Source organism: Manis javanica, chromosome 7 (genome assembly GCF_040802235.1).
Source record: "Manis javanica isolate MJ-LG chromosome 7, MJ_LKY, whole genome shotgun sequence".
Lineage (NCBI taxonomy): Eukaryota > Metazoa > Chordata > Mammalia > Pholidota > Manidae > Manis > Manis javanica.
Genome location: NC_133162.1, coordinates 110,812,128 through 110,840,091, shown reverse-complemented (window position 1 = coordinate 110,840,091; position 27,964 = coordinate 110,812,128). Strand labels below are relative to the sequence as shown.

The following is a 27,964-nucleotide window of genomic DNA, read 5'->3' as shown; positions in this document are numbered from 1 at the left end:
GGGATGTAATGATTCATGTCACTTTATTTTTAATCCTGGTTAAGTTAAAGGATTATTTATTTATTGCTTTGTCAGTTTTCTGACTGGTGAGATCGTATTGTCAAATTTGCAGTGCAAAGCACAACTCTGAAGCAAAGCTTGCAGTCTAGCACTTGTTAATATACTGAAAGCAATTTATGGCTTTGCTCAAACACCCAAGTACTGTATAGGTTCAGCCACATTAAATATTGGAACAAAGTGATATACATAGAGTTTTTCCTGTGTTTTTTTTGAATGTGGGGAAACTTCATCACTCTTTCTTTATATCTGCATATAGATCTTTCTCCCTTAAGCCAAATTAACTTCACCCATGTTCTTGAGTGATGGGAAAAAAGTATTAGCTGAGGAGCCAGTTGAAGTGATATTGTTTTCCTGAAGTATTTATGCAGTCCCCAAAGATAGAATCTCTCACTACCATACTGGCTGTAGTAGAGAATTGCCAATCTCTGTTAATTCCAGCATGTCAGACAACAAACATTTAGGCCCTTGTTTATGGGCACTTGAAATTGCACCTGTTCTTTGCCTGCTTCTGTTCTAGGCATTGTTCTGTTCTATATGTGACATTGTCCTTCCTACATTGAAGACTCTCAAGTGCAAACACTGGATGTGTAAAAATTAATTATAAAATAACCCATTTCTAGAAGTTTGTGCAAAGTATACAGAATGCTGATTTTATTTTTATAGGTGCCCCTATTGGCTCCTTTATGTGATGACCAATATACTTCCTTCATCATCTTGTTGGTTCTCACAACAGTCGGTAGACTGCCTGACCACCAGCTCGGGCACTGTAATTCCACAGAATTAAGTCAATGCTGGGAAAAAGACCATGCTCTTTGAATGTCAAAGCTGTTACCCTATCCAGATTATGACGTATCACATTAAACATTCTCTTGTTAATGGACATTGTTAACTCATAACCTGTCTTCTATCATCATGAATCCTGAACAAACCTAATAGTCAGCACTGATAGCATGGTTTCTTGTTGACATAACTACCGATTGCATCTGGAAGAACTAGGTTAGGGCTGGAATAAACTAATGATGCCATACCCCCTGGGAAACTTTGGAAATCAGAACCCTGTATCTTAAGAAAATGTTTTACTATGTCAAGAATTATAAAGGGTCTGAGATTTTATCCTAGTTGCAAGCTAACGGGCTAGCCTGCCAGAGTTCCATCGATCCTGATAGTAGCCACTTAAGCCCTGGATCAGACGCCTAGGGCTGTATTACTCAAGTCACAGCCTAAGTTTCATGTTCACATTGGCTCTTCTTGCCCCACCTCCACACCGTAAGGGAGCAATGCACAGACAGGCCCTGGTGGGTGCTGCACACACAGTTTGTATCAAAACTGAAGAATCCTGAGCCTAAGAGTCTGCTGCAATATCTGCCCAGCCTTTGTCCTGAAGGCAAACATTATCTTTACTCTTCTGGTCAAGAATAAAACCTGCTTTCTGCTCAATAAGGAGGCAGTCTCTGTGTTCCAAGGTTGTTGGCTATGTAAGCATATTTGAAAAACTGTCCAGAACACAAGCTGACATAAGACATGGAGAAATGCCATGGAGAAATGGCTCTCCTCCAACAAACTACTGGGCTTAGAGGATTTTAAAAGTCAAAGGTATTTGTATACATTTTATTACATCTGTTATTACAGAAAGAAGAAACACATAACTGATGTGACAAGTAACTTTGATATGTATTAATCACATTGATATCAGTATCAGGAACAGTAAATACAAAAAAGGTGAAATTATCTCAGGACATTAGCTCTGCTAATTTTGAAACAATTATTCACAACATGTATGAAAAATGAAAATGAAACTGTAAACATTGTCATCATCTGTTTTTGAAAATTGTTGCCATTGCATTAGCAAGCATCATTTAAAAATAACCAACTACCCACATGTATTTGAAATGAGTTTGGAAATTATGCGTATTTGCATTCATCCCATGAAAAACATTTGAACTGTTAAGTAGACTAAAGACTTTGTCTTCTAAATTGATAATGTTAAAGAATATTTAGTTTAAAAGTATCAATTTTCTTGGGAAATTTGTCTTTATTTCATGTCTTGTTCCTCTTTAATATAAAGTAATTGTTCAGAAGGAGCTATAATTTCACTCTGGTATATGGATATCCTTGATCATTCCTTAAAACTGTAGGTTGGGTTATTTGATCAAATGACTATGTAAAAACCATGCTTTTTAAACTGGTGGGATTGTTATCAGAACAGATTCAATGGTTTCTTGAGTTTTTCAACCCTCAAGCTATGATACAATAGAATTATATCACTTTGAAGTTTTACTTTAAATTACTTACTGTATCTTTGAAGTCAACTATAGAGAAATGCAGTAAATCTTAAAGCAGAACTTAAGTTGGGGAAGAAGCTGATAACATCTCAAATCAGGCTTTTTGTCTGACTGGATTTTTTTTTTTTTAACTCTGAGAGACTGTTGACTGTTAGGCTTAAAAATTATAGAGTAGAAATTAATCACGCTGCTCTTCATCCCGTGCCCAGGTCTAAGCTGGGCTTGCATGGCTTTGAAAGAATGAACAACAACATCTTCAAAGATCTTAGGGTCTAATTGAGCAAAAGTGAAATTCAAATAAGGAAAATTTGCATGCTATCAGTGATCAATTATAGAGATTTTGAGAGAAAAGTTTGATCTTAGATATGGTCAGACGTACTGCACAGCGGACTTGCACTTTGTTTTGATTCCCAACCTCACACCCAGTTGCTGATGTAAAAAAGTATCTTAGGGCTGAATAGGAAACCCAATAAGCTCCCCTTTTACTGTACATTATTGGTGATTATTTATATATATATATATATATATATATATATATATATATACTTATATATTTATATACACAAAATATATATTGTCAACTTTCAAGTGACCTTAAAAATGACATCTACAGAGAAACTGCTGCTTTAACATTTTGTTATTGAAAAAGATTAAACAAAGAGGAAAAATTATTTTCAGTCCCTGCATAGTGTGTCTGCTTGTCTGGGAGGGGATAGGAGAAACACAGGATTGCCTTTGTTCTAATTGACAATTATATTAATCATTCTGGTTATTTTTCACCTTTAAGGGCTTAATTAAGAGTCTGGATTTATTGGGCAGCTTCTTTTTTATGGCCTCACAAAACCACATGCCTCATCCCTTGCTGCATAACGCTCTGAAACAGATTCTCTGCATTTATGGTTCAAGAGTCACATACCCTCTTCCATTCTTTTCAGCAGGGAAAATAGAAGGATTAAGGTAGTGCTAACACTGAATGTTCTGGAAATGACACATGCGTTTTCTCAATATCCCTTATTTTTGGACTGTATATAGGTTTTGTGATAGTTCATCGGTCCAAACCAGTTGTCCAAAATGCAGTTTAAAACCATTAGAACTGGGATTGAAAAGCTGGAATTTACTTCTTCTCACAATAAACCAGTTTTTGATAATCCTGCGCCATTTTCAGTCCATGAAACACAAATATATATATATATATATATATATTGCCATATATTCCCCTTCTAGATGTTATCTAATTCACTCTAAGAGAACAGAAGAAGAATAATAACACTTTCAATTTGTGATTAAGTCCCAATTAACTGATTTCCTTACATTTGATTAGAGAGCATGGACTATATGGAGAAAAACACTGCATAGAATCCAAATACATAATTAGATTGTTTTGATTAACTTAATGCTTCCTTGAACATTTAACCAGACCTGAGTTTTTATCCCATTTGCAGACCAGCAAAGTAGATAGAGCCATCAATGCTTTGTGTTCTTCCCTTGTCTTTTCACTTTGATTAATTTTGTTGGACTTACCTACAAGGTGGAGGTAGTAAAATTCTTTCCCATGCCTACCTCATAGGCTCTCATGTGGATTGATGGAGGTTGTGAATGAAAACCCTTTACAAAGTACAACTACAAACCAAACACAAATATAAGGAGGTATTATATTATTGTTATTTATTATTTTGGAGATAATTGTTTAAAATAAGTATTGAACATTTGTAATAGAATGATTACTTTCAGAAAAACTTTAAATATCCTCATTTCCAAAGATGGTTGTCACTGCAATGTTAGGATGTTTCTTATTTTCTATAAGATGAAACAAACCATTGTTATAATAAAAATAGTTTAATGAACTGGATATAGCTAGTATTGCTCAGATACCATGGATTTTCCTTTTTCTTTTTTTTTAACACTAGTCAATCCTGGAGAAGTATTACCTCACATATGTAAAGCTGGAGAATTTCGATGCAAAAACAGACGCTGCATCCAAGCTCGGTGGAAATGTGATGGTGATGACGACTGCCTAGATGGGAGTGACGAAGACTCAGCCAATTGCTGTATGTTCTCCTTCAAGTCATGTTAAATCTTTCTGAGTCTTTGAGTGGGTGAACTATCAGAACAGTTCACAAAAATCTAAAAATGTCTCTGATGCAAACTGAACTTATTTTTTTCTCAGTCACCCTCTTGTGTAGAGATCAGACTGTAGATTGCCTTCTCCACATAGTTTTGAAAGCACTGTTTTTCTCATCCTTCCCATCTTTAATATGATCATTTTGGTTGCTCCAGAAGTCCTCTTCTTTCCTCTTTTATGCTGCCAGTAAAACCACACCATTGTCAGAAGGTTGCTACAGGAGACCCCTGTGGATCTCTGAATTTTAAAGATGTAGAAAATCAATTTAAACTCCCTCAAGACAGAATTACTTGTACAGAAGGTCACGATCTACCCCACTGCTCCTTGGCAACAGAGTCTTGAGGAAGATCCAAGGAAACAGACATGGGTTTGGAACATGTTATTACCCAACTGCACTAACTCAGTACATGGTGGGAAACGCATATGGGCATTCAGATAGAAATTAAAGGCTGATTTTGCTCCCCTTTGGCTGCTATTAGCTGCTTATCATTTGTTACAATAGAAATAGTTTCATGTTTCTGGTTGGGATAAGGAAATATCCCACATATGTAGAAGGAATACATTTGATAAAAACCTTAAATAATGTTTTGAAAATACATTTGATTAGAGACATTACCTAAATGGCTTTGAGAAATATAAAATATTTTTAATGTATAGAGCTATGTGCTGGACATACGTGTCTTGATTTGATCTAAATACATTATTTTAAAGAGAAATTTATTGTTCTTTCAAGTAATGATATTTTCCAGGTTAAAGGGTCTTAACTAATTGCTAATCAACAGTCCTCCGTTTTCTTTTCTATTTTCAAAATCAAGAATATAAAACTAAACTTATAAAGATCTTTTGTTAAGAATGGACAAAACTGACCTGGACATATAATTTGTACAGCTCTGTGTGTTTTGAGACAAAGCACCAAGTATAGACTTAAAAACATTTTTCAATTGTATATAAGTACATAATTACAACATAATTACCACATAAGTTGTAATTAATACATAAATGTGGCACTACTTTCTCCTAATTTTCAAACAAGGACTCTGAATTCAGCATTATGTACTTATTTTAAACTCCATTAATATCTATACTGTAAAGTATGAATCCTCAGATAAAACTTTAAGTAATAAACTGACACAATTAGCCAAGAGTTTTGGAGAGGTAAGAGCATTTCATCGAAGACTAACGGATTTTTTTTCCTACTTCTTTACATAAATGATGTATTCTTTTTATTGATTAAATTAATTGCCTCATTGCTTCATGGATAAAATCACATTTATTCATGGTTTTAGTGAATGCTCCCTACATACCAGCTCCCTGTGCAGCCCCTGAATGCCTGTGCAGAGCACAAATATTTCATCACAGTATTCATGCAGTCGTCCTCTCGGTCCATGCTTCTATCTGTGTGTTTGTTCTTTTCACCAACTCACAAAGAAACTCATTTCCTTATAAGTATAGGGGACGTTACATTTTAACTGTTTAAAATTCCTAATCAGTATTTTTTCTTGATTATTTTTGTCACTCTCTGTCTCATCACTCCAGCCCATACCATGGGCTAATGTTTTATCTTTACCTCTTTACTGGCTAAATTAGGCTCCTGTCCTAGATTAACTCAGCAAATGCCCTGCCATTATTCCTACCATTATTCCTCCCATAACTTTCCACACTGCTTCCAGAGAGGTATTTATAGATTGAAATCTAATCTTATTTTAGTAACTACATAACTGATAGGATAAATTCTAAAACCCATTGATTCACATATAAGATACTTCATGTTATGTTTCATGTTTACATCTTTGGCTATAAATGTCTACCATGTATCCACTTACCTTTTTTCTCCCTATCAAGTTGAATAACAAGTAGATCTCTAAGAAATGCCCTATTTCTCTCCTCTGTGACATGGAATTCTAAAGGTAGAATTCACCGGAGTTACCATTACCTCCATCGGGAGGTGCTTTTAAACACCAAAAAATCTCCTTCCCAATATAGCCCATTTGGAGTTAAACATCTCCTGTGTATTCCTTTATTGTGATAGTCAGCAAACCATATTGCAATTACATGATTTTTCATATGGTGCATCTAGTAGATGACTATCTTCATGAGAAGACACACTATGTTGTCGCGTCTTTGTAGTCTCAGTCTAGTATAGCACCTTGCACATGGATGAATGGATGACTAAATAAATAGGTCAATGGGAAAGTAAAATACATTTGGCCACCTTCCAGCAGTACAATGTCTCCTCTAGACATTGCAGTGATTCTGAGCAGCATAATTGTCCTGAGGTCACATGGTTCATATTTCAGCACTACATAATTCATTTCTGAGGATTATTTTAGATTTTAAGTATTCACAAGCTTTGACTTTGAATTCTGTCGTCATTATACATTCTATCGTTTAACTTCTCAATTTCATCTCACAAGACTATGGATTGCATTTGCTCTCGCTTTTTGAACATCATTGATGAAAATTACAAAGTTCTTTGATCATAATCTTGGTACTTTAAAATGTTGACCCTTATATATGTGCGATGACTTTGATTTTCATGAGCAGATATTCTTGCCAAAGTCTCTAAAGTAAGAAAAAGTTCATCATACTCAGTGCTTTTCCCTCTACTATTTTTTAGCTCTACATGCATAAAAACTTTCTACAAAATGATAAACCATTTTATTGCCAAAGCTGTTTTAAAGAAATAATATTTTGTAGAACTGACTGGAAAGGCATATATTTGTAATGCAACAGCATGATAAAATGGCTATTTTCAAATTCTAAGTCAAACTATTATGCACATTTATTTTTATCACACTGAAGTGAAACTACTAGGCACAAGGAAAATTACTTTAGGAAGAATATTGAAGTCGTGAAACGGATAGCGAAGAGCATGCCAATTCAGTTAGGAATTTATCCTCTGCAATGCAGGAAAAATAATCACAGAAGGTTAACTTTAAGATGGCCTCCTGTTGTGCTTCGATATTAGAGGTTTAATCCTTAGCTGTGCACAGCTTCCCATATGAGAACCGGTCTTGTCCTCGGTATATCTCGTGATTGCATGTTTATTTGTTTGTACTAGGAGAGAGAACTCATGATGATCATTTTTGTTATTAAAATTGTTATTAAAATTAAAATTATCTCATTTTTAGCATCAACCCCAGGTCACAAGTGATGAATTTTTCTTTTCTGTATTTTCCTTCCAGTCCCGAAAATATACTGGACAAAGCATAACAAAATTAGGCTTATTTAGTATTTCAAGAAGTGCTTGAGTGAAAGTATGGTTTTAAAAAAAAGTAATTTTTTATATGTGATAAATTATTTGATGCACACTTGTTATATTTCACATGAAAATTTGAGGTTCGTGTTAAGTGTTTTTGGTAAAAATTTTGAAATTGAGTTACCTCTTATGGTAACAGCTGGGGAAAAAACATGTATTTGATTTTAGTGAAGACAAAAAATGAGTGTATTTCCTTTCACATGAGATTTAATTACTTGACATCTTCTATGAAAGTATTACATTTTAACAGAGCCTAGGATATTATTTTCTATAAAATGTGAAATCATGAATGAGAGAAACCAGGGCATTTATTGTATTATAATATTATAATTCCTATAACTTTTCTGTAAGTACAACTTAATCACAATTTTATCAAACTTTAAATCATTAAACTTGTTTCTCCTCTGCCTTCACCCTGCCCAACCTCAGTCAATCACAGCTGTTCTGATGATCAGTTTAAATGCCAGAATAATCGCTGTATCCCCAAGAGATGGCTTTGTGATGGAACTAATGACTGTGGGAGTAATGAAGATGAATCCAATCAGACTTGCACAGGTAAAGACTGACGTAGATCTGTGTATATACATACATCTCTTCCAAAGTCAGTCTCCACAAAAATGCAGATCAATGCTTTGCACTAAGTTGAACTTTCCTAGTGCTGAATACAAATTATCTTTTATTGAGTCTTTGGGCATGGCTCTGCCTTCCAAAGTAATTTGGCACTTTATCCATCCATATGGGTTGACTGTTGATACACTACTTGGACAAGACTTGCCCTGCTAAATTTTATTTGGCAGTGGAGGCTGGTGTTTGTTAGCATGTTGTGATGTAGGCCATCTCACTAGGAGGGCTGTGTTATTTTATTTTTACCTTGAAAAAATGATTTATATATTTTATTTAGTCTGCTATAGAATACTTCTGTGAATAATTTCTGTTTCTGACATATTATTTATGTGGAGTAGTGTTTTTGTGTGTGTGTGTGCTTTCTTCTCATGAAGCTCCAAGACCATTAAGCCTATTTATATTTCCATATAATTAAACCTATTGTAATAAATCTTTGAATCCCTAGCCAGATTCTCATTGAATGGTAATATACAGCTTGTGGTACAGGTTACAACAGAGTGCCAGAAGGGTCATTATTAGTCTGATAAATGTTGAAAAATGATACTGAATAGAAGCAGCCTAGTGCTTCTCTTTAAATGATGAAGAAAGAAATAGTATATTTGATGATCATGTTGATATGATCAGTATTTTTTTAAATTATTACAGCAATGTCAAAACATAATTACTGCCTCATCTTCTCTCTTTGCCTTATTAAATAAAAATAAGCCTTACTAAATAAAAATTATAATGTATTAGTGAAAACGGTAGAGGCAGCTTATGAACAAAAATCCCCAGGTCAGGAAGCCTGGTTTGTACTCTTGGTTTTGCCACTGGTTTTCTGTTAGAACGGCTTACATCTCTCTCCACCGCAGTTTCCTCAGATATCTCTCCCTCAGCTCTGTAAGAGTATGGATGGATTAATTAGAAATTGCCTCCAAAGAGCATTTCACCATAGATGAAACAACAATAACGAGAACAAAACAGTTAACCTTCCATAATTCTTACTTCCATCTTATATTCAATTTTTTTCCATAGTGACATATTTGCTGAGGATCCATGGCTAATTATTCTCTTGTCCCTTGATTAAAAGTTTGGTCTCATATTTTAGAGTAACTGATTATTTTCAAGATATTTTGTATGTCTGGTAAATTTGTTTTACAAAAGACTTTCTAATAGAAAGGGACCTCTAGAGACCACCTGCAGGTCTTCAAGCCCGATGAGGAATGGGAGAAGGGAACTGCTTTAACTCACACCATTGGTAGGAGTTTAGGGGAAACTCAGTCCTTAAGGTCTGTGTCTAAGAGCTTTGCTCTTTTTACTAAACTATTTTATCTTGAGGCTTAGCCAGAATTTTAGGTAGGGTCAATTTAACTTTGTCCAGGTTGCTCTTACAATATGACAATAATTTACAAAAAATAACTTGAACAATTTACAATGAGATGTCTTTGTTAGTGCAGTTATTATTATTTTAAGATGAAAGTACAGTACAAGATTATGTTATATTACATCTTAAACAGATTGCTTTCATCTTAAAGGTTTTGCTGACTCAATTCACAATACCATGTTTTCTTTCATTTCTCTTAAATTTTTAAGATCTGCTTGTTTTACATGATAGTAAAAGTGGAAGTGCTATATGTAATAGCAAATAAAGCAATCGATTCTAGTTAATAAGAATTCAAAGACATTCCAGTCCTGTGGTCCACTAAGAAAGAGAAGACAACTGCTTGTACTTAAGTACCACCTCAAGTGATGTGCTGAAGGCAGTCACTAGGTGGGAGGTCTTCTTGTCATATTTATGATAGCTATTATAGTTACCATAATAGCTTAAGAAACTGAACAAGAAGAACCAAATTAAAATAAATATGCCTTTTAACTTTGAAAAGTAAGTGTGTTGTATTATGATATAGTGCCATTTTGTTTTACCAGAATAAATAAATATGTTTCATAGTATTTTATCATAGAAAAATACATGGCAAATTCATTAGATAATTTCCCTGGTTGGGTCGTTTCTATGCTTTTCTAGATATAGGTGTACACATGGACATATATCTTAGATAAAAGATTTCCTGTTGAGAGATTATTTTATAATTGAATCCACCATCCCGTAGCCTTTAGTATTATGGTGACTTTATATCAATAGGAAAATCCTTTTCTGTAAGAAGCCAATTTCTTATTTTGTTCCTTGGGGATTTCTCCCTCATGAATCTACTAATTCAATAAATATTTATCATGGAATTTGAGATGGGGAGAAGAAAACTATGCAGTACCTTTCATTAAAAAGCAAAGAGTGATGCTGGGGAGAAAGACATGCAGTATTCAGAGTGCTGAGTTCAGCCACAAAGGGGGCCTCATAAAAGAGCAACTAATTTGGTCTGGCTACCTGGAAGACTTCCTGAAGGAAGTGATATCCAAGCTAACCCTTAAAAAAAATAAAAATAAAAACAAGAAAAATGCCTAAGTAACAGTTCAAGTCATTTAGTTGGTGAAATTTAATAATCGGGTAAAAACAAATATTTGCAAGATTGTGGGAAAAGAATAGTCATACACTCTTGGTAGGTGTGCAAATTGGTTTTCTCCATTGGAAAATCCAATAAATGTGTAGTTGTACATACCTTGAAGTCTGTAATTCTAATTCTTCTAGATTACAGGTTTATACTATTAATATTTATGCACAAAGAGATGTAAATTAGAATTTCAATGCCCTAATGATATTAATAGTGAGAAATTAGAAACAACTCAAATACCCAAAACAAGAATGGAGAGAATGTGTGTATATATATATGCTATTGAATAAAAATAAATAAGGTAGAATTCAAATGTCAACAGGGATTAATTTTAAAAGCAATATTAACAAAAAATATTGTAGAATATAAATAATATAGTACAATGTATATGAAATATAAAAATACACAACAATTGTATATGTACTTACTGATTTATAAATGTGTAGTAAATGTGTAAAAGTAGGATTAAAAATATGTCTGGAAGTGTAAAAAGTAAGAAAACAAGTGAAGGATAGTAATTATCTCTAGAAAGAGAGAGATGGAAATGTAATTGGGAAAGATTACATAGGAGACTTCAAATGTAACTATAATACATATTTTTTCTTTAAAAAATCTATAGAAAATACAGAAAAAATAAGTTTAATAGAGATGTATGATGGCAAACAGGTGTTAATGACATTCCCTATACTTTCCTAGGTTATAGATATATTTTACTGGGGGGGAGAAATGAATGGTTGATTAGCATAGATGTTGAGGGTGCAGTCATAAAGGACAGAGGGTAGGGGGTGTGCCTGGAAGAGGAAAGAGCACAGTGGGGCAGAAAAGAGCTGATAAGGGCTTGGTAGTTTTCCTTCAACACAAAAAAATGTTTTTGTCAATTTATGAGGGAGACCCAGAGGCCAAAGATGAGAAGTAGTTAGATTTGAAATTCTTTTTTCCTCACAGTAACCATGACAATCCTTGGATTCAAGCCTAGGTGATTTCAGACCAGCTTTTTCCCACAGCACAGAACTCTAGTTAGATTACATATTTGTTCTTCTCACATCCTCCACATGTTGTCACCAAAATCAATCAAATCCAAACAAGATAGATATAGTTACATTAAGAAAACCTGATGTTTTAAAAATTCAGACTGTTTTACAAGATAAAGATTTATATGATATAGGTTTTGTTTAAAAAGAACATGTTGATTAAAATACAATAAAGGTAAAGCCTAGGAATAATGTGTTAAGCTCTGATTTCCTCCTCTTCCTTATTGTGTCTATGCATCTAGGGATTTCTCACTGCTCCATGACTTCAGGAGAAGCATAATTAGTGATGGACAAAAAAAAAAACTCACATTGAAACAGTGAATTTTTGCTTCACTGCTAGATCAACAATTCCACTAAGGAGGTGTAAATTTGCTCTTCATTAGAGCAGCCTTTGCTATAAAATTAGTCCTCTGGGGCTGCTCTGCTAATCTCACCTCCAAACCTAATTTAGCATTGATGAAGACAAGAACTGGGAATGTAAGGTTCGGTCTTCTTGATACAAATCCAGTGATTAGAAAGTGACAATTTAGTCAATCCAAATAAAAGAATATGGAATGGGTCAATTTTGTCTGGTGAACTCAGTTAAATTTGCCTGGTAGACTTAATAGATCCATGATTAGCACAGGCAATGAAATTATATATTTTCAGAGCATACTATTGCTCAACAATAAGCTAGTAAACACTCTTTGGTGCAATAAGTCATAACAGTTTTCCAAGCTTCTGAGATAACGAGATGACACCTAAATGCCCACCCCTGTCACAGTGTGAGATATAGGTCAGACGCCAAGTGAGGTAGGATCTTAGAATTCTTTGTCATTCTCTCCAATCCTCATGGCTTCCTGAGGAAAGAAAACAATCAGAGAAAACTTTGTAAGCATGAAACCTGAATGAGTAGGTGAGAGCACAGCAACAAAGGAACATAAGATAAAAGAATTTGTACTGGGAAATGTAATATATTCTTACTCTGGGTCACTTAGAATTTGATGGAGATAAAAATAAGTGATAATATATTTTTCTTTAAAGCAAGAAAACAAGAAAAACTGAAGAAACAAAATAGGTTGGTAATGAGGGAGGAAAGGAGAGATGTAGGAAGGAAAGAAAAGTGGAGGCAGAAAGAAGGAAAGAAGGACAAGTAAGGATGAAAGGAAGAGCTGGAAAAAAAAACTCTCATTGAATTTCTCTTGAAATTTAAAGGGTGAAAAGTGTTTATTGCAACCAATGAAAGGGTACAGAGACGTGTAAGAAGAAAAAAAAATACACTAATCTTCCTCAACCTCTACGCCTCCCCTCTCCTCCAAGTCAACTAATGGCATCTTCATTCTTCTCTAGGCTAATACATAGATGTATTTTTCCCAAATAGATATACTTTAATTAAAAGTACTTAGGAACTTTGTTGATTTAGTCTAAATGTTAGAAATTTAACAGAAAATCCATAGAATTCACCAAATGAGACAACATAGAAATCATGTTAAAATTTCAACTTTGTGAAAATTTCAGTCCTACTTGAAATTTCAACACATTTCAGCAAAGCAAACTACATGGAGTAATACTTTTCCTGGTTTCTAGGTACAGACAGTGAGAATAGTAACGGTATATCCAATCTAATCTATCAAATCAAGCCAGTAATTTTTTCATGTGCTTTTGTCAAGTAACCTTCTAATTATTCACCAATTGTGGGCATATATATCTTTATGTAGCAAGTAGACATTGCTTAAAAGGTCATAACTAGTATATGAAACTTTTAAGAAATCATTTTAAATGACCTCTGAAACCCTGACTTATGAAAACCCATTTTAGTGTGTTTAAATGAACCACTCCCTATTTTATGTAAGAATTTATACCCAAGCTCACAGAGTATTTTGATGAAACAGAAACATGCCTTACAATTCTTAAGCCCAGGAAATAAGGATATCTACAAACTAAGCAGTGTTCCCATATCATAGCCACAGAAATCCAGACCCTAATTATTCCTCATCTGGCCTAATATTAATTGGTCTGAGTACCCCCTTTGCAGTAGTTCCTCCTCCTTTCTCTGCTCCAGTGAGAAGAAGAGGTGGTGGGCTACTGACACTCATGCAAACAGATTTGTAACTCAGGGTAACAAAAGGAAAAACACAACAAAAAGAAATCAAACATGTAAAGAATAACTCAGTATGTAATAAACTAAAGCCTAGAAGTGTTAGAGAAGATATTAGGCTTCCATGCTTTCAAAAGTTGGCCTGATTGTAACAGAAAAAGGTAATCAGACCCCTTGTACAACATAACCCCCTTAACTGAATCATTTTAAACCACTGCCTTTGGCTAACACAGAAAGCAAGATTCCATGTGTGTGGGCTTTGAAACCTTTAAGAGAACCCAAAGAAAAGTTCATTAATATACTTTGATTAAAAAGTTATACGTTTTTATGGAACTAAAAAGTGAGTTTTAAAAAATCTATCTTAAGGCTCTAAGTATGTTTTAGGAAATATTTTCTGCATTCCTGCTCCAATATATTGGATTGTTTAGAGATCCAAGAAATAATGTATTGAAAATGTTAGGGGAAAAGGACAATTCTGACCCCATGATTAGAAACTAGATAGCTTAACATAATCTCCAAATCCTTCCTCCTACATTACAGCAAGTTTTCTCGGTTTATTGGCAAAGGTTGTGCAAAATTATTTTTTGTTAATTAAAAGTTAGGTGAAATTTAATTCGACTGTATATTCATAAGCATGTGCCAGGCAAAAAATTTAAAATAATAAATTCATAGCTTCATTTATGGAAGCATATGGGGATTACCAAATATCCTGTCATGCAGCAGTCACTTTAATATGAAGGACAAAGTATGTGAACTTTAGAGAAGACAAGCAAGCTGGCATTATAAAAATTTAATAAAATTTTTTTATTAAAATAGTTTTAAAAGTATTTTATCTAGCATAGTAACATAATATGTGTGAAATAATTATACCATGATTTATTTTATGCTTAATGTTAGTCAAAAGGCCTGAAAATTTATTATTTGCATATTAATTGATGATCTTAGCCAAAACATGCCAGGTGGACCAGTTTTCCTGTGGAAACGGGCGCTGCATTCCCAGAGCGTGGCTATGTGACCGGGAAGAGGACTGTGGTGACCAGACGGATGAGATGGCATCTTGCGGTAAGTTGTAAATGAAATAGGCTGTTAGTAGAGACTTTGTCAAATAGAATACTCTATCATGATATTCTCTCTTAAAAGGCTGTTTGTTTCTTTATAAATACAAGTCAATGAGGCAGAAGATCTGTTGCTTTTTATTACTCTTTTGAGTCTCAGTGTGCACTTTAATAACTTCAGGATATAGCCCATTCATATGGAATCACCATATCCTTGGCTGAAATAAATGGATTCAAACATTGCAGATTTTATTAGGAAAGGGTTTTTGCAAGGCTAACAGGACATTTTCAAATGTTCATTATAAATCTTACGTCTATAATGATTATCTTTTCAAACAGAATAGCTCATTGAGTGGCATTTGGAGTAAAAGTAAGACGTTTCCTGTTGGCATGCGTATGTCGTATTCTTGGAGCAATAAACAATACAAGTTGAGATTACTTAGGTGGTAATCATTCATTTCCTTTCTACAGAGTCATATGATTCTGAAGGACGAAATTGTTATTAGTTTAAAATATCTTTGTTAAAGGAAAAATTCCTAATTGCTGTCCACTGATCCTCCCACTTTTGAAAACAGTTAATATTATTACATGAAGTTGTAAATTTAATTACTCTTATTTTCACTCATGTCATTAGGTTTTATAATCATGTATCTCAATAATATATAGTGAAACAGTACATGAATGAACCAGGTTTTCTAAGACCTGTGCTTTATTTCAGGCATGGCTATGAATTTTAAAAATTACTATGAATAATATATTAGACATGCTTAACACATTTATTAAAAATATAATGCCATTGAGTACATATCATTAATAATTTAACTCAACTATTATAATACTTAACCCCTTAATTTAAATGGTTCTGTTTAGAGGATGTGTTCTCTGTTTATTTAAATTTTCTTTTTAAAATTTTTCTTATACTAGACTAATTAAGTCCCTGTAGATATTTGTGTTTGTAACATCTGAAGTATACATAAATAAGTAGTCTTATCTGACATTGTAAAGAATTCAATAGCAGTGTAGAAGAAAGCAATAGAGAATTATGTAACATGTAGAATTTTCAAAACCTTGCCAATTAAGGAGGTTGAACAGTGTATCCTCCATTCTTTCCCATGTCCAGGTTAATCCTGTGGCTGGGTCTGCTACTAGGCAACTCTATTTTTTTAGGAAAGCTTGGTTGCTTACCTATTCTTAGCCGCTCTATCCAGAGTATAACAAGGTAACAAGCCAGCAGAAAACATTAAATACAGAAAAGTCCTGCGAAGTCCCAACTCAGATAAGAAACACCATGAAAAGGATGTACAGTAGGAAAATAAATAACAAGCTCATTGAAGAACTTTGACTAGGTCCTCGATCTAACTTATTTTCAGTACTAGCTGTAGAGTGAGACCTTTTTCCTTTATTTTAATGATAATTTGTTTGAACCAAAGGAGAAAAAAGTACCTAATATTTTAATAATCAGAATAATCGTACCAGCAAACTTAAAAACTTTCCATGACATGAGGGAAGGATGGTATGGAGAGAGTCCAGACACACATTTTTTATTGTATCTTCACAACAAATCTATGAGAAACATATTACTGTCCATGTTTTATAGACAAGGGAATCAAAACTTTAAAATGTCTGACAACTTGCCTGAGATCACATGACTAATAAATAGCAGGGCCAGGCTGTGAATCCAGGTACACTTGAAACTAAAACAACCATTTCAGGTTGACTTTGTTTGGGAGTTATTTATAGGGTACAAGTAAGAATCAGATAATGCTGTTGTACATATCCATGAATATCTTATTTAAATGCATATATAGTGAGAATTATTCATTGCTGTGGTAGTAAAACTTTTAACATCTCCTGGTGGGGAGGAGACTTGATCTAGTGTTTGCCTGTTTTTGTGATGTAAATATTCCCACCACTGCCAGTATCAACTTGCCAACATGACCCTGAATGTGGAGTTAGGAAAAGATGTTCATTCTGATATACAGTATCTCCACAGTACAGGTACAATAGATGGAAATAACTTCAAGAGAAAAATAATTAGGAAATGATTAAGCTTGAGTATTTATTACCCTTGTTTTCAACATTATTTAATTGTAAATATAAAAATTATTTTTTAAGATAATGGCTATGTGCTTAAGAACTGACTCATAGAATCTTTGAAAATTTAGGAGCTCTTGCAAGCTGGCGCAAGATGCCTCCAGTATAACATTGGATATGAACACATTGAAATTTAGTTGTTGGATAGTTTGATTCTGAAATATAGCCAAGTTCCATAGAGTGCAGTAAACCACAGGGGTTAATCTCGCTTACATTACTGGGTTAATCTCCAGTACCATTTCCCCTTTACATTCTAAGAAACATGTTTTTTTCCAAACGTGTTTTTCTCTTTAAGAACATGCATCCACCTTTCAGATTGTCATTTTAAATCAACATTTATGTCAGTAGAGAAGCTGATAGTGAAGTGCCAACAGACACAGTATCACTTTTAAAGTAGGAAGAGAGAGTGGTGTAGATTTACCTCATAACAGAAATTATCTCTGCACAGAGTACCAAATGACAAAAATATATTGTGAATTATTTAATTCACTACATTAAAAAAAGTAGTGATATTTGGAAATATCTAGAAATTAATATGGGTTCAACTAATTCCCAGTTTTATTAAGCATCATTATAGACTTTGGACTGATCATATTTCACTTTTCCCATTGGAACTGGACAAGTTCCTGTAGGTTTGTTCCTGCTAGAGGACTCTGCAATCAGTTTTTTACACTTCAGCTCCATGAACAACCTCTCATATTTCATAACTGTTTCTACTGAAAATAATATTAAAATTTGATATAAAAACATGAGAAACCTATAATTACAGATGCTTCTGGTAGTAACTAGGAGCTGAAGAAACTGTGTCTGAGGGTCAGATTTTCAGTGAAATTCACAAACGCCTATTGACATACCTAATTCATTTTACTTGCATTTGCCTTTACAAATTAATTGCACATTTTAGGTTGAGATTATATGTGGGCAAACATTTATATAATGAGGAAGGCCCTTGAGGATTTCCTCTTAATCTTTTAAACAACCTTTCAACTTTCAACTTTTACAGCAGTCTTGTAGAAAGATGAATCTATAAATTGATGCTGCATAGAAGAGAGAATATGTTAAAACTGTGAAGCCTGTGTTAAAAGAGGACTATGTATTAAGGAACTCAGTGGTCACTCTCATGTCAAGAATATGACTTAGCATTGGTTTTCAACTTGAGCTGTCAATAAAAGAATCTCCTGAGGAGCTTAAAATCACCTCCCCACACCTCACCTAGACTAATTTAGTAAGAATATCTAGAGATAGGACTGAAGAATCTTTAATGATACCCAAGAATCTTTGAATAATACTTGAGCCCAAGTATGTTTAATGTTTTCCAAGTATGGCTGTGCGCTGAGGTCTGAGAACCATTCACTTAAAGCAATGGTTCCCAAACTTGAGCATGCCTCAGAGTGTCCTGGAGGACTTGTTAAAAAACAAAATTCTGGGCCCCACCTCCTGTAGGTCTTGGGTGGGATCTAAGAACTTACATTTCTAACAGTAGATGCTGATCCACATGCTGCTGGTCCGGGGACCATGCTTTCAGAACCACTGACAAGGGAACCCCCATTCATACTGATTTTTATCGCATATGCTTAATGACATAATTGCATTTGCATATGCAAAAATCATTTCAGATGGAAGCAATTACCTGGACAGATTTTCTTCCCATCTTCAAATCAGAGCATTAAAACAAGGGTATTTCATGATTAAATTTAAGAATATTTCAAACAAATTTAAATTTTGCCCACTGGACAATTTATAGTTAAAAATGGTATAGTTGTTTATTTTAAACTTTAACAATCTTTGGATTTTTCTGTCTCTCATGAATCTCAGCATAGCTCACATTTATTACAATTTTTAATAAATATACCTTTATGTGAGCTGGTAACTTCTGATTTGTTCGAAGGGTTTAACGTTAGAAAATATGTAAGGTTTCTTGATAGATTAAAAAATAAATCAGTGGGGTATAAATAAAAACCCACCAATAATATAGCAAAGTTAATATTCAAGTTTTTGGATGATGATCTTTTACATTTATGAATGTAGTGGAATTCTGACTCATGTACTTACAATCTTACTTGTAAATGCACTTGTATTTTACTACACATAATTAAGGTACAAAGACTATCAAAAATAACCGGCAAGTATTAGCTACAAACAAAGAAAACTACCTAAAGCATAATCATTTGCCAGTTTAATCTGTGTAAATTGTATTAAAGTTATTTCAACTAGCTTATTAGAAAAACTAAGGTCCTGATTAAATATAATGTTGTTATTTTTAATTTTGTAGAAAAAAAATTGCATATGTGTGTAGCAAGTTTAGTGAGGATCATTAACCCAGTAGAGTATTGACAACTTACAATTATTGCCAAGCACTGTTTTCAACTCCTTTGACATTCCGTAATAACGTGTTGGCAAGCACAAAGAGTGCTCGCTTTTGGTTCTATTACTTGGTCCAACCTATTTTGAAACTGCAGGATTATATGTTAGTCAAAGCTTTCTCCTTCCCTTTGCCAACTAGACTTGAGGTTCTAGACAGTCGAACGAGAGGGGAATGTCTTGATTTTTCACTCTGTCCTCTCTACTCTAGCTTTGGCTCTTCAGGCAGAGGGGGCAGATGGAGGAAAAAGGTCACGTCTTTCAGGAATGTCCAGTGGTAACCTTCTCTCTGCTTCTCTGAAGATCACAGCCCTCTAACACATGCAGCTCTCTTAAGAGGTTCTCTGTGAGATCTTCAGAGAGGCCTGAGGTCTTACTCCTCTTTGTAGTTCCCCAACATTCCTTTTTTTCTCTTTCCTTCTTCAGAGTTCCCTCAAATGAAGATTTAGATCTCTTTTATTTCCATCTCTCATCATTCCTACACAGACAATAGGTATATCCCATAACCTTAAGTTGTTAGAATGTCCTTTACTTGGTGGGCATTCCTTGAGTACATTACTAATATGACCAAAAAAAAAAGTGTTGCTATCTTTTGCAGCTCCACTTTTTTTTTGCTCCCCAAAATGTCTTCAGGCTGCTTCTCTGATGGCTCATCTCTTGGACCTGCCACACTCCCAGTTCTTCTTCTCCTCCAGGATAAAATGGTCATTCCACCTCCTCAATCATATCTGATTAGTACCCTTTTCTCATATATCCACACAATCTCATGAATGGTTCTCATGGAGTCTCTCCTTCCCTTTCAATCCACTGGTCTCTGCACAAGGTTCACTTGTTGAACAATCTTTTATTATGATGAATGGCACCAAATACTGAATTCTCTCTCTATAATGTGGGTGTGCTTAGTATCTCTTTGCTCTTAGTATTATATCTAAGGGGGCCGAGGCCATGGCAAATGGAAAAATCCTACTATTACATGTACCTGTTCACATAACTCACTCAAGGATGTTTTACCTTCTCTCCTCCTTCTCCCTGTTTCCTGTTACAGCAAGGAGGCACATGTCTGCCAGTGCACACAAATACACACATTTATATAATGCATGGAAATTTAGAAAGAATAAGAAAAAAACATCCATTTTTAGTCTTTACATTATAAATGGGGAAACTGAAGCACTAGAAGTTGTGTGTCTGAAGCAGAATGAGTTTGTAGATGTGGCAAGTGCTAGAACTCAGGCTGATTCACTCCAATTTGTCCAAACCATACAAGCACAAACTTTGATAGTTGACTGTGATGTTATCTAATTAAACCCCTTATATGATATAATAATTCAAAAACTGTTCTCAGAGATACCCCAGTCCTTGTCTGAATATTTTCAGGAACAAAGAACTGGCCTTTTCAGAGTGCATTTAATCTACTATTGGACAGTAATCAGTTATCACAATGTTCTTCCTTTGTGCAGCAAACATCTGTAAACTAGATTCTACTTACTGATACTTGTTCTGTCTTCTGTAGCTATACAGTCTGAATCTATGACCTTGTCCAAGGATCACTCTTTAGGTAACCAGAAATACCATCAGACCTAACCAGACCTTCTCTTTCGTAGATTAAACACACCGCTTCCTTCAAATTTCCTTAAATAAACATTTGTAGGCTTTTGTTACACCAGTTGCCATACTATACATATACTTGGATTTTCAATGACCTTAAGAAATTAATAATGTCTTAAAATGGGGATTTGATGTTCAGTGGGTATAAGGTTTCAATTTTACAAGAAGAAAAAGTTCTACAGATCTGTTTCACAATGTGTGTACACATGAAAGTGTACAGTTAAAAGTGTACACTTGAAAGTGACTAAAATGGTAATTTTTATGTGTTTTTCCATATTTAAAAACAAAAGCAAAATCCATGGCCTAGAATTGAACAGAACATAGTATCTCATTTATGACATTTTTACAATAGATTATAATAGATGTATTATCTTCAGTAACCTAGATTCTAAGTTCCTGTTAAAGTCATCCTACATGGCAGCCTTGTCATGTAACTCACATATTAAGTTCCCACTTAAAATGTCTAAGCTTTTCTTATAGACTAGATCACTCCTTTGGGTATGTCCAGTGTTTACATTTCAAAATTATTTTAAGTTTTATCTTGATAGTTCTCTGCTTCTTCTTTTTCTATATATTTCAGAATACATATGTGTTAACATCTTTTCCACTCTGTACTGTCACTCTTAGGCCTCCTATAACTTCACCCTTCCTGCAATTTTACAATTTTGAATCATAATATAATGACATTTCCCAGTTCTGTGTAACTCAAAGATTTGATAAGCATAACTTTTTTTTCTGAGGTGCTCACTCAGCGTTTGCCACTTTTTTGTTTGGTTGTTTTTTTTTTTTTTTGGTATCATTAATACACAATTACATGAGCAATATTGTGGCTACTAGAGATAAGCATAACATTTAAGACTGTAGCCATATCATGATAACACAGATATGAACCTTTTAGTGTGTAATTAAAAACATCCTTCCAGGAAAAACTGATCAAATAGTTAAACCTCTATAAATACATTTTGAACCAAGTACTCGTTCACTTTAATCCACCAACATCTTGCATGCATGATACTTTAATTTATCATAAGAATATTTCTCAGAAAATGTTGCTGAAAACTCAGAAACACTCTATTTATGGCATCTTCATGATATATACTTATCTGAAAGTGCTATCAGCAAATAAATGAAGTTAGTTTGGCAAGACTTGTTTTTATTTTATTCATGAGCAAATAGTTTCTTTAAAAATGCTGACAAAATAATGTTTTAACAACTTCGCCTGGGAATTATTGTCAGAGATATTTGTGAACTTCACCTCTCCGTAGTCCAAATTTTCTCTCAGTTTTAGAAGCAGGGCACTATTATTTAGCATTTTCCAGTTTTCATTCATTTTCCCATCTTCCACTTATTCTAAAATCACTGTCAATATTCTGAGATCAAAAGTGTTTGATATTTTATTACTTGTCTGATAACTTGTCTCAATATGAAAATAAACTCATTTTTCACAATTAGGTGTTAACATTTTTCTCTACTCTTTGATTTATAGCTTTAATTTGCTCCCAAACCTGTTTGTTCTTCGCTCCCCAATCTGACAATAATTACTTTTATTCAAATGGTGGAAATCAAAGGAATCAAGGACCTCTTTTTCCTGCCTGTGTCCTACTGATGTATGCTTTGTATCCCACATGGTCATGTTATGTTTTCCATACATTTATATTTAAATATTCCAATTATTTTTGTTTAGAAATGGTATGTAACTTCTGTTATGTTGTCTTCTAGTTATTCTTACAGGTATGTGACATGCTTTTACATTTGCCTGTGGTTACCATTCCCTCTTGTGTGCATGCTTGACTAATAAGGCTGTGTATGCTGAACACTGGGATGTTAAGCAGACCCTGGTGGGACGTATTGAAAGCCAAGAGCAAAAATTTGTTAAATACAACTTTTAGTTCCTTGTCCTAACTCAGCATTTCCCCAACTTTTTGCCGGAAAATGTTAATTGTCTGGGGTTCTTGTTGCTGATAAGTAGGCATCTACCTGTAACCCTTAAAGATTCCCATTCAGTAAGTCTTACAGAGAGTCCAGGAGTCCGTATTTTGGGAAAAATACCTTATGTGATTCTTATCCTAAAACAAAACAAGATAATTTAAACTCTGTAACTTTGATATTCCCTACAAATGAACATTTTTTTTAGGGCTACTGCAGTAAATTATCACAAATATGATGGCTTAAACGAATGGAAATCTATTCTCTCAGTTTTGGAGGCCAGGAGACCCAAATCAAAGTGTCAGCAGGTTCTCCTTCAAAGAGAACCCTCCAAGGAGCTTCTGTTGTGTGCTGGCTCACCAGGACTGGCAGCATAACTCCAGTCTCTTGTTGCCATTTTCACATAGGCTTTCTCCCTGCAGCTCTGTAAATTCTCCTTGTTATTTTATCACTCCAACCTTCAGATTCCCTTGCTTTCCTATTATATCTAGACTTCTGCATTACCAGAAGTAATTTGCTAGCTCACTAGCCACTGGGCAATAATAATTCCAACTGCCTCATGGTGTTAAGAGAAATGTAGCCCTCTACATTTCTGTTGAGTAAACATGAATTCTTAGAGAATTCAGGAGCATTGATTTCCTTATTCATTTATACATACAGACACACAGACACATTCAAACATATATATAATCTGACTCAAATGACATAATATATGTAAAATTTACACATTGTCTGGTATCTAGTAGTCACTGAATGCAAGATTAGCTTATAGATTTGTCTTCTTTTTTCCTCCTTCCAAGTAATTTTCTATTCTCATATATATTTTTATATATACATATGTATATTTTTTCAACTGGAGTTGGATTTGGCTCAATTGAAAGTATTTCAGAAAGTAGCAACATCCCATATTCTTTTTCTTAAATATTACATGTAATGTTTTGAAAGATGTCAGACTGAAGTTTTATCTGGATCCTGGAAACATATCATTTCTATCATGCTGACATGGCATTTTGAAAACAGAAAATTATGTGCATATGTCAATATTTGAATCAGGAGGTGCTGCTTATTGCTATGATGAGAACTTTTCTAGAATTTGAGCAGACCTAAGACAACTGAAGTTGGGACACTACCCTTGGCTACATGCCAAAAAGCAGCAGGATGTAACTTCTGTGAGTCCTCTTGAAACAGCCCCCATTCAGAGCCTCAACTATAGTATTTTATTGATATGTTCAAATATTGTGAAATCTGTTTTCTTTTAACCTGGATTCCACATTAGACCGAGTCAGGTGTTTTTATTTACTAACTTCTGGATATGGGTGTCACATGGGAAGACAAGAAGGCACAGTTCCTGCTCTCAGAGGTTAGGCAAGAGAGGAAAAGAACATCAGTAAATAGGAAAACAAATAATTAAAATGGTGACAAGTGCTATTAATGAAATAAGAAACTAAGTGACACTTCTGCGTGATAGGCTTATATATGAATTTTCTAAACAGTCCTTCATTCCTTTTTAACAAGTAATGTATCCATGTCCTCTACTTTGACATATATAAATTCTTATACAGTATTACTGGGCCTTTATTTGGTTATTGAAATTCTGGGTTAACTATATGTCCATAACTTCCCCCATTTCTATCAATATTTTGTATATAGCTACACAAATAGTATACATGTATATGTGTATGTGTGTGTGTGTATGTATGTGTATGCACATTTAGCTTTCAAAGTTCAAGTAATATATAAATGTTTACTACAAAAAACTAGTGGTCATTGTGCAACACTCACCTCATCATTCCCAGTGACAATGATTTTTAACTCAGCCAAATTTTCTGGTTACTTCTTCCTATTTTTTTTTAAGTAAAATGTTCAATTATTTCTTGAATTCCCAAAAATCTATCTTTTGACTTCCTCTTGACCAGAACATTCTGCAAGTAAAAATTTTAAATTAAAGCTCCGCAAGTAAGAACAAAATGTAATTACACAACTTTGCAGAAAATAATATGTTGTCTTATTAATGTAAGAACCAATTTCCTCCTGATGCAATTAAAGACAATGATAAACTACACTGAGGAAATGTGAATGCTTTGAAGCACTAAAAAATAGTAAAATGTTTCATTTTTAATAAAAACATTTCAAACAGTATATAATTAACAAATGTACTCAGTAAAATACTGCCAATTGGTCATCTTCATAAATATTTTGGTAAATATTTCTTTAAAAGTATGGCAGAATATACATCAGTCATCTGAGATTTACTTCTTCTCTAATAAAAATGATAGTAACTTTTATTTAATTATCATATGAGAAAAATCTGTATAGTATTCTTTCTTTGGAAGTGTTGAGACTTGCTTTGTGGCCTGATAAATTGTTTTTGTGAATTTCCCTTTTGGACACAAGAAAAATATGTATTTTTTGATTGATCATTGTGAATTTCTTTTGACAAATAGCAGGTTAGACAGATAGATTGTTAGATGGTGAGATGATATTGATTAAACTAATTCATTTTTAATAACCCTCTGCATCCATATTTGTATTTTGCCTATTTAAGGATAACTTTAAAAAAAATTAAATCAAACCTAATCTGAAATATCCTTCTATGTAAAATAACAATAATAAAAATACCTCATAGTGCTGTCATAAGGATTAATAGGAACCACATGTAACACCAAAAACAGTGTTTACATAGTTAATTGTACCACTCTTTCATTGCTTAGTTAGTAGTACTATTTTCCCCTTTTTCCTTATTTCCATTACTAGGTTAACATCAATGGTAATATTCTATAAGACAACTTAAAATACGGGTTTACATATCATGTAGATGTACGTAAAATATGAATTTAAAATGACTATAATTTTTTGTCTTGTGTTTTATGTGTGTATGTGTGTGTGTGTTTGTTTTTTAATTGGTTAGTTGTTTGATGGGAGGGAGGCAGGAAGGGAACAATGACAGAGAGAGGCAGAGAGGAGGATGAAGGAGAAGGAGAGGGAAATGAGATAATACAAAGTATTGGTGAGAATGCTAATCAATGGGATCTCTCATATATTACTGGTGATAGTGTAAATTAATACAACTTTGAAAAAAAATTGAGTTACCTGGTAAAGTTAAATACATGTACCAATACTTACACACTATAGATATAGCCTAGACAGGAGAAATGCACAAGTGTGTTCATATACAAGACTATTTAAGGTAACTTATTCATAATATCCCAACACATGAAGCAACAAAAATATTCCTCAACAGTAGAATAGATACATTCTGCAACATTCATACATGACGAATAGCAATTACAATGAATCAGCAATATCTCTATGCAAACAATATAGCTTAATCTTACAAACATGATGTTGGATAAAAGAAGCAAGACAAAAATAATACATTTCATGCTTGCTAAAATTATAACTAAAAGCAAAGGAATTATTATAAATGTCAGGTTAGCAGTTACTTCTATCAAGGGAAGGAGAGGTTTAAATCAAGGAAGGTAAAATGGGAACTTCTGAGTTGTTAGCATCTTAAATATTTTTTTGATCCAGATGGCAAGACATTGTTATTTATTTTATAATATTTGTTAAGCCTTGTATTTAAGTTTATTTACTTTTCTGTGTGTATATTACATTTTACAAAAAGGGAAAGTAAAGAAAAAAGAAAACTTCTACTTGCTGCTTTTCCTTGCCCTCCACCGCTAGTGGTTGTTTCACTGTGATTCCCTCAAGATGGAACATACTATCCTTTGTTATCCTATATCTGTTTCCTATGTGTGTGTGTATGTGTGTGTTTCTGAATATAAACACATATTTTATTTACAAAAAAATCCACACTACATACTGTCCTGTACTTAGATGTTTCCCACTTACATATCTCAGGGCAAATTCCCTATCAGTGCATACAGATGTGACTACTTTTTGAAAACAAAATCATAACATTTTCCATATGTATATAGGACATTTTACTTAACCATTTCTGCATAAATGAACATTTTGGTTGTACTCAGTTTTTTCCATCAAATAAAGTGTCCATTAGTATAATTTTTTATGATATTTGATGGCACTTTGCAAAAGTATTCATAGGGCTTTCCCTGGGATTACTGGGACAAAGTATTCTAATTTTATCCTGTGACAACTGTTGCTGAATTGATTTCCAGAAAGGTGGCACCCATTTACTTTTCTAACAAAAATGTGAAAGTGAAATATAAAACTTTTGGAAAATTTTCTTGAAACTTTTAATCTTGGTAGAGCTTAAAGACCTATGAAACTTCTTTCACATACATATAAATATCAGCCATTTTAGGTTTTCAAAATAAAAAATTTTGGATTTAAAATAAAAGTTTTTTGAATTTTTTTCAATGATAATTATGAACCTTGCTGAAAGTTTAAAATATATATCTGACTATTAGCAATAGCAATAGATACATATAATTTCCTAGATAAATAATCTTATATTTGGGTGCAATAAAATATTTGGATCCCTGACTAATACTTTATTTTAGTGGTAAGAGCTGAAATAAATAAGGACAAGGTACCATATAACTATAAATGCACACTCAGACCCATGTATATACCATCAAACGTGACTAGAGTCAGTACGGTTGCTTTACCCCTGGATTTAACCCCTGCAGTTTCCAAGGGAATGGGGGCTCTTCCCATAGAGTGCTGTCTTCTTTTTCTACATTTTGCCCGTTAGGTGTTTTTTATGTTTTCTGTGTCCAGAAAGAAAAACAAAGTGCTAGTTATAGTTCTGTTTGATCTGTACACTCAATGATCCTGTGATTTCTCATTTGCATCAGGGTCTGGCAGTGTGAAGCTCAATGACAATTTAATTGTTTGGTGACTTTTATATTGTTTGTATGTGTGCGGTAGGGGGAAGGTTGTTAACTAAAATAAGCAATAATGAGAACTTAGAAACCATTCATAATCATAAGTGTTGAACTGATATTGTATCATAAGTATCTTGAACTGATATTGATACGATAACCAAATTTGTCTATGTT

At 33.7% G+C, this 27,964-nt stretch overlaps 1 protein-coding gene across 6 annotated transcripts in view; it reads left to right on the top strand.

Moving 5' to 3' along the window:
* Positions 1–27,964, top strand: part of LRP1B (LDL receptor related protein 1B) — a 1,876,014-nt gene that overhangs the window by 1,113,157 nt on the left and 734,893 nt on the right. For all 6 annotated transcript variants that reach the window (XM_073241389.1, XM_073241391.1, XM_073241392.1 and 3 more), the window contains exons 16-18: positions 4,250–4,390; positions 8,153–8,278; positions 14,884–15,000. In XM_073241389.1, coding sequence (XP_073097490.1) covers positions 4,250–4,390; positions 8,153–8,278; positions 14,884–15,000 — 384 coding nt within the window. The remainder of the gene's footprint in view (positions 1–4,249; positions 4,391–8,152; positions 8,279–14,883; positions 15,001–27,964) is intronic.